We start from the raw sequence: 13,766 nt of genomic DNA, 5'->3' as shown, positions 1-13,766 counted from the left end.
CTTATCCGCTAACTAATATCACTTACCTGATATGCGCGCGCCTAAAATTATGCACCATTTTTTGATAGGTATGCACGACTTCAATCCGATTAATTACGCTTTCGTTGAAATGAAGAGAAACAATGTAAGATTTGACGATTGTAAGACTGAGGCAAATTAATATATTTCATTTCTATAGTTTATGGGAAAGTATGCCAATTTTAGTGCGACGTTTTATTTCTAAATGATAGCTGTTTTGTGAAACTCAACCGGTGATATGATTCAGAAGTTGTGATTACCTGATTGATTTAGACACTCTCTCCTATTAATGATATTAGAAAATTCTTTATTTTCGTAAAAACAAAATTTTTTTATTAACTAATTTACGATATATGATGACAGTGGGGAAGATTGTGTTCACTAAAAACATACATTTCCAGCGTAACAGCCAAAACAATATAAGCCACATATGAGATAAAACAGATAGTGGCAACTCCAATTCCCAATTGGAAACGTGTTACAAGAAATGAAAAATACAATATGCTAGACGAGGCTATTAAAATAGCAGTGGAATAGAAAATACTGGCGGAATTAATGTCAATGGCGGCTGTTTGTGATTGCTGAGCAAGAAAAAGCGTTTTAAAGAACCAAGGTACCCCCAAACAAAATGAAATATTGAAATTATTCGAGCCCACAGCATTGCTTACAGCCATAGAACCATAACCTAAAAAGTTAAAAAATAAATAATAATAATAATAATAAATAATATCCCAACTATAAATGTTTTTAGGGGATGTACCTTTTCTGGTTACTATAATACTGGATATGGCTTCTGGAATACTAGTTCCTATGGCCAGAAATGTTATGCCCATTATGGAATCGGGAATTTGCAAGTAATAGCCTACACAGAAAAAATATTACAAAAAAAGGTTCCAAATAAAATTTTAATTGAATTAAAAAAAAAAATATTCAATTAAACGTTTAATTGATTCAATAATTTTTTTATTGAAACAAAAATCAATCACATAAATTAGTTGCATCAATTAATTTTTTAATTAGGCCAATTTTTAATTGACTATGGTGATTGATACACACAAAAATTTTCTTTTTCTAATTCAATCACGAAATTAATTGATGCAATTAATTTTTTTTATTGAAATGTCTTCAATCACAGAAATGATAGTATTAATAAAAAAATTAATTGACCCTATTAAAAAATTAGTTGATATTATTAACTTTTGTGATGGAGTTTTGTTTCAATTAACAAAATTTTTGAATTAATTAAATTTAGAATTGAATATTTTTTAAAACTCAATTAAGACTTTAATTGGAACATTTTTTGTGAAATTTTTTTCTGCGTACTATCATTTACGTGCTTGAAAACATTTCATTTAACAATTGATTGGACCAATTAATTTCGTGATTAAAGACAAACAAAATATTTTTTTCTGTGTAGTAAATCAAAACAAATAAACGATATTAAAATAAGAATAGGTACACAGAAAAACATATTTTTAAATTAAAATTGTAATTGTATTAGAAAAAATAATTGATTTAAAAACTTTTATAATATTTTTTTCTTTAATTACTCAGATTAAATTAATTTTTTCCAATCGTGTGAGTGATTGAAGAAATTTCAATAAAAACAAATTAATTGAATCAATTAATTTTCGTGATCTTATCCAAGAGAAGCGATATGATCACCTCAATCATGACTCAACAGCAAAATACTATTTTTGGATGGGAAACATGTAATATTTTTGTTACAAGCAAGTTATTTTCACGGAAATTATATAACTGATTTCGGCAAGCATTATATTCAAAAATTTATTTCTATAGAGAATTTTTCCAAAATTTTATTTCTATAGAAAATGTTGTCAAAATTTTATTTCTATAGAAAATTTTGTCAAAATTTTATTTCTATAGAAAATTTTGTCAAAATTTTATTTCTATAGAAAATTTTGTCAAAATTTTATTTCTATAGAAAATTTTGTCAAAATTTTATTTCTATAGAAAATTTTGTCAAAATTTTATTTCTATAGAAAATTTTGTCAAAATTTTTTTTCTATAGAAACTTTTGTCAATATTTTATTTCTATAGAAAATTAAGCAAAATTTTATTTCTATAGAAAATTTTGTCAAAATTTTATTTCTATAGAAAATTTTGTCAAAATTTTATTTCTATAGAAAATTTTGTCAAAATTTTATTTCTATTAAAAATTTAGCCGAACTTTTATTTCTATAGAATATTAAGCAAATTTTTATTTCCATAGAAAATTAAGCAAATTTTTATTTCTATAGAAAATTTTGTCAAAATTTTATTTCCATAGAAAATTATCTCAAAATTTTATTTCTATAGAAATTTTTTAAAAATTTTATTTCTATAGAAAATTAAATTTTATAGAAAATTTCTGGAAAACATTTTACAAAATTTTCTATAGAAATAAAATTTTGACATAATTTTCTTTGGGAATAAAAGTTTGAAAAAGTTTTCTATAGAAATAAAATTTTGAAAAAATTTTTAAAGAAATAAAATTTGATAAAATTTTGACGAAATTTTCTATAGAAATAAATTTTTGAAAAAATTTCCTATAGAAATAAAATTTTGACAAAACTTTCTTTGGGAATAAAATTTTGAAAAAAGTTTCTATAGAAATAAAATTGTGAAACAATTTCTATTGAAATAAAATTTTTACATAATTTTCTTTGGGAATAAAAATTTGAAAAAATTTTCTATAGAATTTTAAAAAATTTTATATAGAAATAAAATTTTGCAATTTTTTTTAGAAATAAAATTTGATCAAATTTTCTAAAGAAATAAAATTGTGACAAAAGTTTCTCTATGAATTTTTCCACAATTTTCTATAGAATTAAAAATGTTGACGAAATTTTCTGTAGAAATAAATATTTGCAAAAATTTTACATAGAAATAAAATTTTTGTAAAATTCTCTATAGAAATAAAATGTGACATAATTTTCTATAGAAATAAAACTTTGACGAAATTTTCTCTAGAAATAAAATTTTTGTAAAATTCTCTATAGAAATAAAATTGAACATAATTTTCCATTGAAAAAAAATTGATAAAATTTTCTAAAGAAATAAAATTGACGCAAAAGTTTCTCTATGAATAAAAATCTACAATTTTCTATAGAATTAAAAATTTTGACGAAATTTTCTGTAGAAATAAATTTTTGCAAAAATTTTCATTAGAAATAAACTTTTTGTAAAATTCTCTATAGAAATAAAATATAACATAATTTTTTATAGAAATAAAACTTCGACGAAATTTTCCCTAGAAATACAATTTTTGTAAAATTCTCTAAAGAAATAATTTTCTATAGAAATAAAATATGATAAAATTTTCTAAAGAAACAAAATTGAGGCAAAAGTTTCTCTATGAATAAAATTTTTTAAAGAAATAAAATTGACGCAAAAGTTTCTCTATGACTAAACATTTTTCTACAATTTTCGACGAAATTTTCCCTAGAAATACAATTTTTGTAAAACTCTCTAAAGAAATAATTTTCTATAGAAATAAAATATGATAACATTTGCTAAAGAAATAAAATTGAGGCAAAAGTTTCTCTATGAATACAATTTTTTTAAAAATTTTATTTCTATAAAAAATTTTGTCAAAATTTTATTTCTATAGAAAATGTAATTCTGTAGAAAATTTTCTGGAAAAAATTTTGTCAAAATTTTCTATATAAATAAAATTTTTAAAAAAATTTTATAGAAATAAAATTTTGACGTAATTTTCGTTGGGAATAAAAGTTTGAAAAAGTTTTTCTATAGAAATCAAATTTTGACGAAATTTTCTGTAGAAATAAAATTTGACATAATTTTCTATAGAAATAAAACTTCAACGAAATTTTCTCTAGAAATAAAATTTTTGTAAAATTCTCTATAGAAATAAAATTTGGCATAATTTTTTATAGAAATAAAATATGATAAAATTTTCTAAAGAAATAAAATTGAGGCAAAAGTTTCTCTATGAATAAAAATTTTTCCACAATTTTCTATAGAAATAAAATTTTGACGAAATTTTCTGTAGAAATAAAATTTGACATAATTTTCTATAGAAATAAAATTTTGACATAATTTTCTATAGAAATAAAAATTTTTAAAGAAATAAAATTGAGGCAAAAGTTTCTCTATGAATAAAATTTTTTTAAAAATTTTATTTCTATAGAAAATTTAGCCAAACTTTTATTTCAATAGAAAATTAAACAAAATTTTATTTCTCAAGAAAAAGTTACCAAAATTTTATTTCTATAGAAAATTTTGTCGAAATTTTATTTCTATAGAAAATTTAGCCAAACTTTTATTTCTATAGAAAATTTTGTCAAAATTTTATTTCTACAGAAAATTTTGTCAAAATTGTATTTCTATAGAAATTTTTGTCGAAATTTTATTTCTATAGAAAATTTAGCCAAACTTTTATTTCTATTGAAAATTTAACCAAACTTTTATTTCTATAGAAAATTAAGCAAATTTTTATTTCTATAGAAAATTTTGTCAAAATTTTATTTCCATACAAAATTATCTCAAAATTTTATTTCTATAGAAATTTTTTAAAAATTTTATTTCTATAGAAAATTAAATTCTATAGAAAATTTCTGGAAAAAATTTTGACAAAATTTTCTATAGAAATAAAATTTTGACATAATTTTCTTTGGGAATAAAAGTTTGAAAAAGTTTTCTATAGAAATAAAATTTTGAAAAAATTTTGATAGAAATAAAATTAGATAAAATTTGAAAAAATTTTCTATAGAATGTTAAAAAAATTTTTCTATAGAAACAAAATTTTGCAAATTTTTTTTTAGAAATAAAAATTTCTAAAGAAATAAATTTGTGACAAAAGTTTCTCTATCAATAAACATTTTTCCACAATTTTCTATAGAATTAAAAATGTTGACGACATTTTCTGTAGAAATAAATGTTTGCAAAAATTTTACATAGAAATAAAATTTTTGTAAAATTCTCTATAGAAATAAAATTTGACATCATTTTCTATAGAAATAAAACTTCGACGAAATTTTCTCTAGAAATAATTTTTTTGTAAAATTCTCTATAGAAATAAAATTGAATATAATTTTCCATTGAAATAAAAGTTGATAAAATTTTCTAAAGAAATAAAATTGACGCAAAAGTTTCTCTATGAATAAACAATTTTCTACAATTTTCTATAGAATTAAAAATTTTGACGAAATTTTCTGTAGAAATAAATTTTTGCAAAAGTTTTCCATAGAAATAAAATTTTTGTAAAATTTTCTATAGAAATAAAATTTGACATAATTTTCTATAGAAATAAAACTTTGACGAAATTTTCCCTTGAAATAAAATTTTGACAAAATTCTCTAAAGAAATAAAATTTGACATAATTTTCTATAGAAATAAAATATGATCAAATTTTCTAAAGAAATAAAATGGAGGCAAAGGTTTCTCTATGAATAAAAATTTTTCCACAATTTTCTAAGGAAATAAAATTTTGACGAAATTTTCTGTAGAAATAAATTTATGACAAAATTTCCTATAGAAATAAAATTTTGACGAAATTTTCTCTAGAAATGAAATTTTTGTAAAATTCTCTACAGAAATAAAATTTGACATAATTTTCTATAGAAATAAAATTGAGGCAAGAGTTTCTCTATGAATAAAAATCTTTCCACAATTTTCTCTATCAATAAAAATTTTTCCAAAATTTTCTCTTTGAATAAAAATGTTTCCACAATTTTCTGTAGAAATAAAATTTCGACAAAATTTCCTATAGAAATAAAATTTTGACGTAATTTTCCCTACAAATAAAATTTTTGTAAAATTCTCCATAGAAATAAAATTTGACTTAATTTTCTATAGAAATAAAATCTTGCCAACATTTTCTTTTGGAATAAAATTTCGACAAAATTTTCTATGGAATAGAATGGAGGCAAATTATATAACTGATTTCGGCAAGCATTTTATGTTTGGCGAGAAATGTGTTTGAGGTGATCATATTCCTTCTCTGCATCTATGTACATGGAAACATCTCAGAAGTGGAAACCCATCGTCTAAATTTTGAGAGGTGTTCGCTTATAAGAGATTTATTTTCATTTCTCAAGAAAAGTGTTCAAATGTGAAAAGTTTCACTGTACAGAAATGATTATCAAATTCTTACCAACCACCGTAAGCATCCATGAAATTAAATATGTCAATATTGATATCCATACAATGGACATTAGGAGGCCACATAAATAACAAATGCTACCGCAATTCTTACGAACATTTGGTATAGTTAGAAACATTAACAATTCATAGGGATATGATAGCGACCAAATAAGTTTCATCCATATATTGCCATCCTCAGGCCAATGGGAGAAATTGAAGGATTCTTCATCTATGTGATCTGGATTATGCATTTGCTCAAAATCTAATACCGGACTCTGAGGTATAAAACAAATGCAAGGACATAATTTATCAGGATCTGTAGCGAGATTTTTTTTTTAAATTTATATCACATTAAAGAGTGTGTATATCTGTAATCGAACCTCGTATTTGTTTTTGTATCCTGGCATCCATTATGAGATTAATGACATTTGTGAAGAAACAGATAACCAATATGAATGCTTCATGCCATAAAATATAACCATCGTAAACGAATAGAGAGAGTAGACCAATGTTTATAGTGTTCCATAAAAGGTCACGGGAAAGAGGCCACCAATCTAATGAGAAGCCCTGGAATGAAATAATTTTTTCTTTTTTAAATAACTTAAATATATTCCGATAAGGGACTACGGGAACTTATCTCATATACATGAGCTAATATTGATTCTAGTTTCATAAACGAGTATGAAAGAAGAGCTTTCAATAAATTTATATCACAGACAATGGTGGTCCATGAGGCTTAAGAGCTTCTTCGCAGTCGATATTATTCTAGATTCTAATATAATTTGAGTCATATAAGTTGAAGCATAGGACGCTGCCCGGTTACAGTGGACTTTGGAACTTGTTACAAATGTATTGGAGATTTTTGTGGAAAATTATAATTTTAATTGGGAATTTTTGGGGACAAAAGCGTTCTACTTTGGGGACAAGAGCAAAAACAAAAAATACTGGCAACACTGCTGCCAGCATTGTTTTAATGTAACTACCCGCCGCTAGATGACAGAGTTGTATTACTCATATTGATTCTTCTAAATTTGAATTCGAAACGACTTCGATTCAATGAAACAATGATTTCCTCCTCACCAGTGTTGCCAGTATTTGTTTGGCTTTTGTCGCCAATAACAATAACGATTGAAGAGAAACCAACAATAACAAACAAAACGAATGAAATAAAATTTTGACAAAAATTTTCTATAGCAATAAAATTTTGACAAAAATTTTCTATAGCAATAAAATTTTGACAAAATTTTCTATAGAAATAAAATTTTGACAAAATTTTCTATAGAAATAAAAATTTGGGGATCGGCTATATATAACTATAAACCGATATAGACCAATTTTGGCATGGTTGTTAGCGGCCATATACTAGCGCAATATACCAAATTTCACCACGTACCACAAATTTCAACCGGGTCGGATGAATTTTGTTCCTCCAATAGCTCCGGAGGTCAAATCTGGGGATCGGTTTAAATGGGGGTTATATATAATTAAGACCGGTGTGGACCAATTTTTGCATGGTTGTTAGAGACTAGAGGTGTGCACGTGAGTAATATTTTACTCACGCTCACGCACACTCACGACGGAAAAATCTTACTCACGCACACTCACGCACGATATTGTTTGGTAGGACTCACGCTCACGCACACTCACGAAAAGAAAATTTGTACTCACGCACACTCACGCCCGAAAATGTCGTAACTCACGAAAAATATCGTGACATGAGCATTATTAAAATCGGGAGCGTTATTACACTCTTAACATCCCAGGTGTCACTAAAATTTAACTCTTAAGCGTTTTATGTTGATGAGCGGGATTATTTTCGTGAGCGTAAACCTTTGCTCACGCACATTCACGGAGATAATATTTTCGTGACTCATGCTCACGCACGACATTTTGGTTTGTTAATCACGATCACGCACACTCACGCCGTTGCCATGAAAATTTTCGTGAGTCACGACAATTTCGTGTCACGTGCACACCTCTATTAGAGACCATATACTAACACCATGTACCAAATTTCAACCGGATCGGGTGAAGTTTGCTCTTCCAAAGGTGCTCCGGACGGAGGTCAAATCCGGGGATCGGTTTATATATTCAGCCGGATCGGATAAAATTTGCTTCTCTTAGAGGCTCCGCAAGCCAAATCTGGGGATCGGTTTATATGGGGACTATATATAATTATGGACCGATATTGACCAATTTTTGCATGTTTGTTGAAGACCATATACTAGCACCATGTACCAAATTTTAGCCGGATCGGATAAAATTTGCTTCTCTTAGAGGCAGCGCAAGCCAAATCTGGGGATCGGCTTATATGGGAGCTATATATAATTAGGGTCCGATGTGGACCAATTTTTGCATGGCTGTGAGAAACCATATAAAAACATAATGTACCAAATTTCAAACGGATCGGGTGTATTTTGCTCCTCCAAGAGGTTCCGCAAGCCAAATCTGAGCGTCGGTTTATATGGGGGCTATACGTAAAAGTGGACCGATATGGCCAATTTGCAATTCCATCCGACCTACATCAATAACAACTACTTGTGCCAAGTTTCAAGTCGATATCCTGTTTCGTTCGGAAGTTAGCGTGATTTCAATAGACGGACCGACATGCTTAGATCAACTCAGAATTTCACCACGACCCAGAATATATATACTTTATGGGGTCTTAGAGCAATATTTCGATGTGTTGCAAACGGAATGACAAAGTTAATATACCCTATGGTGGAGGGTATACAAAATAATGGAAAGGGATCTGCTGTGTTGTAAAATTCTCTATGGAAATACAATTTTGACAAAATTTTCTATAGAAATAAAATTTTGACAAAATCTTCTATAGAAATAAAATGTTGACAAAATTTTCTAAAGAAATAAAATTTTGACAAAATATTCTATGGAAATAAAATTGAGGCAAAATAAAATTTTGCAAACAAAATCTATAGAAATAAAATTTTGCCAAAAGTGTCTATAGAAATAAAATTTGACTTAATTTTTACAGAAATAAAATCTTGCCAAATAAAGAATAAAATTGAGGCAATATTTTCCCTAGAAATAAAATATACAAAATTTTCTATAGAAATAAAATTTTACCAAGATTTTCTATAGAATTAAATTTTTGCCAAAATTTTCCATGGAAACAAATTTTAAAGAGTTTTGTATAGAAATATTGACAATTTTTCTATAGAAATAAAATCTTGCTAACAATTTTCTTTGGGAATACAATTGAATGACTTCGATTTCAAAATTTTATCAAATTTTATTTCTAAAGAAATAAAATTTTGCAAAAAAATCTAAAGAAATACAATTTTGCAAAAATTTTCTATAAAAATAACATTTTGCAAAAAAATTTCTATAGAAATAAAATTTTGAAAAAATGTCTAAAGAAATAAAGTTGAGGCAAAAGTTTCTCTGTGAATAAAAATTTTTCTACAATTTTCTATAGAAATAAAATTTTGACAAAATTTTCTGTAGAAATAAAATTTTGACAAAATTTCCTATAGGAATAAAATTTTTGTAAAATTCTCTATAGAAATAAAATTTGACTTAATTTTTTATAGAACTAAAATCATGCCAAAATTTTCTTTGGGAATAAAATTTCGCCAAAATTTTCTATGGAATAAAATTGAGGCAATATTTTCTCCAGAGATAAGATTTACAAAATTTTCAATAGAAATAAAATTTTACCAGGATTTTTTATAGAAGTAACATTTTGGCAAAATTTTGACCACATTTTTTATAGAAATAAAATCTTGCTAAATTTTTTTTGGGAATAAAATTGAAAGACGATTTAAAAATTTTATCAATGTTTTTTTTCTATAAAAATACAATTTTGCAAAAAAAAATCTATAGAAATAAAATTTTGCCAAAATAGTCTATAAAAATAAAATTTGATTTAATTTTTTATAGAAATAAAATCTTGCCAAATTTTTTCGTTGGGAATAAAATTTTGTCAAAATTTTTTATAGAAATAAAATTTTAACAAAATTTTCTATAGAAATAAAATGTTGACCAAAATTTCTATAGAAATAAAATTTTGACAAAATTTTCTAAAGAAATAAAATGTTGACAAAATTTTCTATAGAAATAATATTTGACAAAATTTTCTATAGAAATAATATTTGATAAAATTTTCTAAAGAAATAAAATTCGATAAAATTTTCTAAAGAAATAAAATTGAGGCAAAAATTTCTCTATGAATAAAATTTTTTCCACAATTTTCTATATAATATTTTGACGAAATTTTCTCTAGAAATAAAATTTTGACGAAATTTTCTTTAGAAATACAATTTTTGTAAAATTATCTATAGAAATAAAATTTGACTTAATTTTCTATAGAAATAAAATCTTGTCAATTTTCTTCTTTGGGAATAAAATTTTGACAAAATTTTCTATGGAATAAAATTGAGGCAATATTATCTCTAGTAATAAAATTTACAAAATTTTCTATAGAAATAAAATTTTACTATAAAAATTTTGGCAAAATTTTCTATGGAAACAAATTTTAAAGAATTTTGTATAGAAATTTTGAGCAAATTTCTATAGAAAAAAAAAATTTCCAAAATTTTCTTTGGGAATAAAATTGAGACTTCGATTTTCTAAAGAAATAAAATTTGTAAAATTTTCTAAAGAAAAAAATTGAGGCAAACGTTTTTCTGCGAATAACAATTTTTCCACAATTTTCTATATAAATAAAATTTTGACGAAATTTTCTCTAGAAATAAAATTTTTGTAAAATTCTCTATAGAAATAAAATTTGACTTAATTTTCTATAGAAATAAAATCTTGCCAAATTTTTCTTTGGAAATAAAATTTCGACAAAATTTTCTATGGAATAAAATTGTGGCAATATTTTCCACTAGAAATAAAATTTACAAAATTTTACCAAGATTTTCTATAGAAATAACATTTTAACGAAATTTTCTGTAGAAATAAAATTTTGACAAAATTTCCCATAGAAATAAAATTTTGACGCAATTTTCTTTAGAAGTAATTTTAGAAAAATTTTGTCAAGAAATAAAATTTACAAAATTTTCTATAGAAATAAAATTTTGCAAAAGTTTTCTATAGAAATAAAATTTAAAAAAAAAAATTTAAAGGAATAAAGTTGAGGCAATAGTTTTTCTGTGAATAAAAATTTTTCCACAATTTTCTATAGAAATAAAATTTTGACGAAATTCTCTGTAGAAATAAAATATTGACAAAATTTCCTATAGGAATAAAATTTTGACGAAATTTTCTCTAGAAATAAAATTTTTATAAAATTCTCTATAGAAATAAAATCTTATTATATTTCATGTTAGCCTGATACCGAAACAGGCAACTAACATCCAAATGCATTATATCTAATTTTACAATTAATTATCGAGCTTTTTTGTTCCTTAATCTAAATCTGTCCACAAAAGCTCGATTAATAATTGAAAATTAGAAATGAAATCTTGCTAAAATTTTCTTTGGAAATAAAATTTCGACAAAATTTTCTATGGAAGGGAGCCACCGTGGTGCAATGGTTAGCATGCCCGCCTTGCATACACAAGGTAGTGGGTTCGATTCCTGCTTCGACCGAACACCAAAAAGTTTTTCAGCGGTGGATTATCCCACCTCAGTAATGCTGGTGACATTTCTGAGGGTTTCAAAGCTTCTCTAAGTGGTTTCACTGCAATGTGGAACGCCGTTCGGATTCGGCTATAAAAAGGAGGTCCCTTGTCATTGAGCTTAACATGGAATCGGGCAGCACTCAGTGGACTGAATGGTCTAAGTGAGCCTGATACATCGGGCTGCCACCTAACCTAACCTAACCTTTCTATGGAATAAAATTTTGGCAATATTTTCTCCAGAAATAAAATTTACGAAATTTTCGATAGAAATAAAATTTTACTACGATCTTCGATATAAGTAAAATTTTGGCAAAATTATCTATGGAAACAAAGTTTAAAAAAAATTTGTATAGAAATTTTGAGCAAATTTTCCATAGAAAATAAAATTGCCAAAATTTTCTTGGGGATTAAAATTGAAAGACTTCGATTTAATTATTTTATAAAATTTTATTTCTAAAGAAATAAAATTTGATAAAATTTTCTAAAGAAATAAAATTTGATAAAATTTTCTAAAAAAATAAAATTGAGGCAAACTTTTCTCTATATAAATATAATTTTGACGAAATTTTCTGTAGAAATACAATTTTGACAAAATTTCCTATAGAAATAAAATTTATACGAAATTTTCTCTAGAAATAAAATTTTTGTAAAATTCTCTATAGAAATAAAATCTTGCAATTTTTTTTTTTTTTTTTGGAAATAAAATTTGAACCTAAAAAATAAAATTTGAACAAAATTTTCTATGGAATAAAATTGAGACAATATTTTCTCTAGTAACAAAATTTACAAAATTTTCTATAGAAATAAAATTTTACCAAGATTTTCTATAGAAGTAAAATTTTGGCAACATTTTCAATAGAAACAAATTTTAAAGAATTTTGTATAGAAATTTTGAGCAAAATTTCTATAGCAATAAAATCCTGCCAATATTTTGTATGGGAATAAAATTGAAACGATTTTAACATAATACTTTCAAGACGCGGGAATCTACTAACGAGATTATTCAATGAAACAATGATTTCCCCCTCACTCACCGCAGCAGCAGTAAATCCACACAAAGCTGTTATGGCCAAGCTATTGAAGGTTGAAGATCCCACAACCGTGCCAATACCCATATCACCTTCCGTCAAAAACGTGGCATATAAATTAACAAAGAATTCCGGGGCTGAAGTGGCCATGGCCAAAAATGTAGCACCAGCAACATCATAGGACATTCCCAATTCTGAAAAAATAAAAATAAATTAAATTAAATAAAAATCCTTTAATTATGTTTATTGGTACTTACTATAGCACAATCTTTCCACAGAGGGTACACAATACTCATCACATACAATAGCTACACCAAAGAACAAATAAATATTGATTAGAAAGCATATTAGGACATAGTCATAGTGTATGCCCGATGCGGTAAACCAATCTGGAAATACATCAATGCCACTGATGGTACAATTTTCAATATCTTCATGATTTCGATGGAAAAATGAATGAACTGCAATAAAAAAAAATAAAAATATTATATAAGATTATATTTAATATACTACGTAGGCATTAGCTGACTTTGAGAAAAATTTCCTTGACCAAATGTCATTGTTTGATCCATAAATTTTATTTAGAAAATAAATTTAGTTTTCAATACAAAATAATGACGCAAACCAATGACATGCAGAGAAGGGAGTTTATTTTTTTATTTATCAACACTGAAAGGGGGCTTTTTTTAAATTCTAAAAAAACTCGTAATCATAAAAATTTATCTTTCCCATTTTCAATTAGAGAAAATCCTTCAATCACTATATCTATAATAATAAAGATACTTTTATTTTTTTTTGTGTGGTATATATTTTTCCTTCAAAATTATTTGGTTTTTATCAATTTCCAAATCAGAAAATCAATACCGACATTTTGAAGTGTTTTGAATATGCTAACCAATATCGTCCACCCTTGAAATGAATCTAATTAAGGCAGGCCGGGTGGGGCAAGGGGGTCGCAAACTTCTTTGGAAATCACAGAAACCTCTTTGCAATGACGTCAATTAAGAAATTTAATGACATC

The 13,766-nt window shown here is 25.3% G+C and overlaps 1 protein-coding gene across 1 annotated transcript; it reads right to left on the bottom strand.

Moving 5' to 3' along the window:
• Positions 1–304: 304 nt before the first annotated feature.
• Positions 305–13,377, bottom strand: LOC142228612 (sodium/potassium/calcium exchanger 5-like). The gene is made up of 7 exons (XM_075299096.1): positions 13,275–13,377; positions 13,003–13,206; positions 12,752–12,939; positions 6,507–6,693; positions 6,137–6,442; positions 779–880; positions 305–703 (listed from the first exon to the last, which is right to left on the bottom strand). The coding sequence occupies exons 1-7, from the start codon at positions 13,315–13,317 to the stop codon at positions 363–365; spliced, it is 1,371 nt and encodes a 456-aa protein (XP_075155211.1). The 5' UTR covers positions 13,318–13,377; the 3' UTR covers positions 305–362.
• Positions 13,378–13,766: the final 389 nt, after the last annotated feature.

The sequence above is a fragment of the Haematobia irritans genome, chromosome 3, assembly GCF_050003625.1.
Source record: "Haematobia irritans isolate KBUSLIRL chromosome 3, ASM5000362v1, whole genome shotgun sequence".
NCBI lineage: Eukaryota > Metazoa > Arthropoda > Insecta > Diptera > Muscidae > Haematobia > Haematobia irritans.
This window is presented reverse-complemented; position numbering and strand designations above follow the sequence as displayed.